We start from the raw sequence: 3,848 nt of genomic DNA, 5'->3' as shown, positions 1-3,848 counted from the left end.
CCTGCCACCTCCAGCATATGGGGCCGGTGTCCTACTCTTTTGAGCCACAGGAGCTGCCCTTCTTGAGTTTTTTGATCTGCTATTCCATCATGCCACACTTTAAATCATTAAGGCTTTATAACACACTTAATACAGGAATGAATGATTTTTCCCTTCATTATATTTTTAATCCTGATCAAATTTGATCCAATTATTCTTATGTATAGTATTTAAAATCATTTTGCCAGATTTTAAGATTAACTGGAATTCTGACTAGAGAGTATAATCTATCATTCTATTATTTTATTGTGATAAAAAAACCACATCATATGAGATACATCCTCAATTTTTAAATGTACAGTACTGTTAACTATAAGGGCAATGCACAGTAGATCTCTAGAATTTTTCCATCTTGCATGACAGATGCTCTATGTTCACTGAACATCGACTTTCCACTTTCCCTTTACGCCACCATTCTACTTTTCATTGTTATAAATTTGACTATTTTAGGTACTTACATAAATGTAATCATTCTGAATTTGTCCTTCTGTTACTAGTTTAGTTTCACTTAGCACAATGTTAACTTAGCACAAAATTAACCTAAAGGTTAATCTGTGCTGTAGCATATGACAGGATATCTTTCTTTTTTTATGGTTGAATAATATTTTGTAGAACATACATATATGCCACATTTTCTTTACCCATTCATCTGTTGATGGACATTTATGTTGTTTCTATATCATGACTATATGAATAAAGTTGCCATGAACATGGAACATAAATGTCTCTTTGATAATGTCTGGTTTCAAATCTTCTGGATAAATACCCAGAAGTGGGATTGCTGGATCACATGGTAGTTATATTTTTAATTTTTTGAGAAACCACCAGACTGTTTTCCATAGAAGCTGCACCATTTTACATTCCTACCAATAGTGTTCAAGGGTTCTAGTTTGCCCATACTCTTGTCAACATTTTTTTTTTTTCTAATAGTAGTGCTAATACACAAGAGAAGATAGCTTGCTACAGTTGTGATTTGCATTTCCCTGATGATTACTGATTTTGGCACCTGTTGGTTCTTTGTCTTATTCGGAGTCTATTTAAGTCCTTTGCCCATTTTTAAAGTTGGGTTGGGTTTTTTCCATCTACTTTACATTTTACCTCTCAGTAAAATTATATAAATGTCCTTACAAGGATCTGCTTGTTTGTGGTTAAGTCTATAACATATATATAGGTAATGTTACTGGGAACTTTTCCCCCAAAGATCTTTAAATTTAATATTTCTGATTAATGAGGGGAAAACAGGGAAGTTTTATACAAAAAGACTAGAGATAAAGTTGATTTCAGTCAGGGAAAACATCAGAAGTAAAAACATGTTAGTAAGAAAGGACAGGCTATGTTTGGCAAACAGCAAGTCTTGAGTTGGCTCCCAGAATATGTGCAGAGGGAAATTATGGAAGATAAGAATTAAATTGAGTACTGCCTTAATTTGCTTGAAAACAGAGAGCCATTTTTGTTTTAAGTAAAAGAAGTGACATGACCAGAGCTATGTAAAGAGGGTGTGGGATGGCCTAAAATGATAGTACCTAGAGATGGGGATGGGAGCTGCAGCCCCTGCAGTTCTCCAAGGGAGCTGTCTTACAGCCTGAATAAGCTGGTGTCAGCAGAGAAGAAAAACAGGGAGAGACACCAGACAGACAGAGAATAACTAAAGAGGAAAACAAGGCTTCATGACCCCAAACTAAGATATCCTTCATAGGAATGAGGGAGAAGTTTGGAGATAGGAAGGAATGATCAGCCTGATTGTAGATATGGAGAGAACAGTTAGATGAGCCCACCATGGGGGTAGAAGAAGTTAGGAAAGAGTTCATCAGCGCCTAGCTTGTCTTCTGGATGAAACCGTAGGCCTTTTGAAAAACAAGTCCCTGATATCTTTACTTTTCTGCCATCGGTGTAAAACTGTTTACACGGACAGATGGGTAGGTGTCCTGATGACATTTTACTTTGAGACTTTTCCCATTCATTATTTTTCATTTAACAAGAAGGAATAAAACAGAAAATTGCGCTCAGGTGGATTCTGACAGAAATGTTTATTTCCAATTGCAAATGTCATCTAAGTAGCGTAGATGCATTTTTCAAATTCCACATCTTCAACTTGTTCACAGAGGCATTACGGATAAAATGTTAGGTATTCTTGTGCTGTAATTCCCTACATTTTGCTGTTATCATCAGAATCCAGTATCTACTATAACCAATTACTGAGTGGATCTAGATTTCATAGGGAACCTCGCAATCTTGTCTTGAGAAACTGAGGCGACTGGTGGCCCTTTCAGAAGCTGCAGGTTGAGAATCAGATTTGTGCCCCTGAATAAAGCTTCCCTTCACAGGAGTCAACTAGACTCTCTTGGCTTCCAGTGTACTCCTCTGTAAACCAAGCAGGCTGGAGAGCTCTCAAATTCTATGTTAGACTTGAAACTCATCCACGCATCTATCCATCATCCAATTTCTGAATGCCAACAACATGTAAGAGTTGAAACCCCATTAATGCAGTTTTCCACATAATGGCATTTCTTACCTGATCATAGTAACGCAGGTAATACTTCACGACATAGTCCACCAGATTAATTCCATTATCCTAGGTTTAAAAGAGAAATATAAATGAAAAATATTCCTGTGAGGCTGCCACGTCATATAGTTGAGAGATGAAATCTCAGGCTGTGAAACTTCTAATTTGTAAAACTTGGCCTGACTTCTGCTTGATACTGGCAGGATTTTTCCTCCTCCTCTTTGTCCCATTCTTTTGTTACGCTAGCTATACAAAGAAATGACACTAAATATCCTTGGTGGAGGTAATGGCTGAAATTTTTTTTTAAACGTTTCCTAATATTTTCTGGGGTAAAGCCAAGACAGGAGGAGGTGGGGAGTGCTAAAGAAAATCAGAGACTAGAACAGAAAACCATCCCTCCCTTCCCACCTTTCAAAAAGTGTGTGTTCTTAATGGCGTGAAAAACAATCAGGGCCAGCTTAAAAGGAGCACCATGCCACTTTATGACCCTGCAAGGCCAGGCAAGCAGGCCCTCCCACAAGGCCGCCTTTGTGTCTTATTCACAGGGGTCTAATTCTAATTTGCCTGTGTGTTTCCCCTCCCTCCACCCCCCTTCCCCCCTAAGGGACGCCTAGATATGGACTGGTTGTTTCTAAAGAGGTAGCTCTGCAGGGGTGTGGAGCCAAATGATAATCAGGCTCTGAGAGCTTGACAGTAGACCCTAGGCCCAATTGTTGTTGGCAAAAGAATAACACAAATGCTCAGCTCAACTGGTGATTCAGCATTGCTCTGTCACTCAAGACTGAGTAAATTATAAGTAGCCACCACTAAATTCAAACAGCCTTCAGCCTTTGCACTGCACTAACTCTGTATGCTGTCTGTTTTATTCCCTCACGGTGGGGAGCTGTTTAGTACCTAATTGTGTATGTGAGAGCAAACAAAGATGGGGGATTGTGTCATCGAAAATAAGGTCTAACATGAAAAAAACCTACCTTTATTCAAAAGTCAAAAGAAAGCAAAGAAAAAAATATACGCTCTAATATACGTGACTGTTGTTAAGGGGGGGAATAGAAATATATGGAACAATCTGGAATACCTTTCTTGTTTTAAATCAAAGTTCAAGAAAGAAAATAATGGCAGATAATAGAAACTCATTGTGAAAAATAATAAATACCCGACTCTTGACATCCTTGAGTTTGGGCAGAATTTCTAAGCTATATCCATCGGCTTGTCCCCGAGTCCTGTTTCCTCCATTCATGTAGTTTCCAAAAGCCAGAATGAGGGCTAAGATATCCTTCACGCTTTTCATGTGCAGCAAGCCCTGCGA

At 38.4% G+C, this 3,848-nt stretch overlaps 1 protein-coding gene across 2 annotated transcripts in view; it reads right to left on the bottom strand.

Moving 5' to 3' along the window:
* The window catches only part of FMN1 (formin 1), a 370,390-nt gene that overhangs the window by 126,192 nt on the left and 240,350 nt on the right, over positions 1-3,848 (bottom strand). For both annotated transcript variants that reach the window (XM_003791683.1, XM_003791684.2), the window contains 2 exons: positions 3,696-3,842; positions 2,552-2,611 (listed from right to left, as the gene is read on the bottom strand). In XM_003791683.1, the coding sequence (XP_003791731.1) occupies positions 2,552-2,611; positions 3,696-3,842 (207 nt within the window). The remainder of the gene's footprint in view (positions 1-2,551; positions 2,612-3,695; positions 3,843-3,848) is intronic.

Source organism: Otolemur garnettii, unplaced genomic scaffold (genome assembly GCF_000181295.1).
Source record: "Otolemur garnettii isolate 467f Iridium unplaced genomic scaffold, OtoGar3 scaffold00050, whole genome shotgun sequence".
NCBI lineage: Eukaryota > Metazoa > Chordata > Mammalia > Primates > Galagidae > Otolemur > Otolemur garnettii.
The sequence above is the reverse complement of the archived record's forward strand: the minus strand, read 5'-3'. Positions and strand labels throughout refer to the sequence as shown.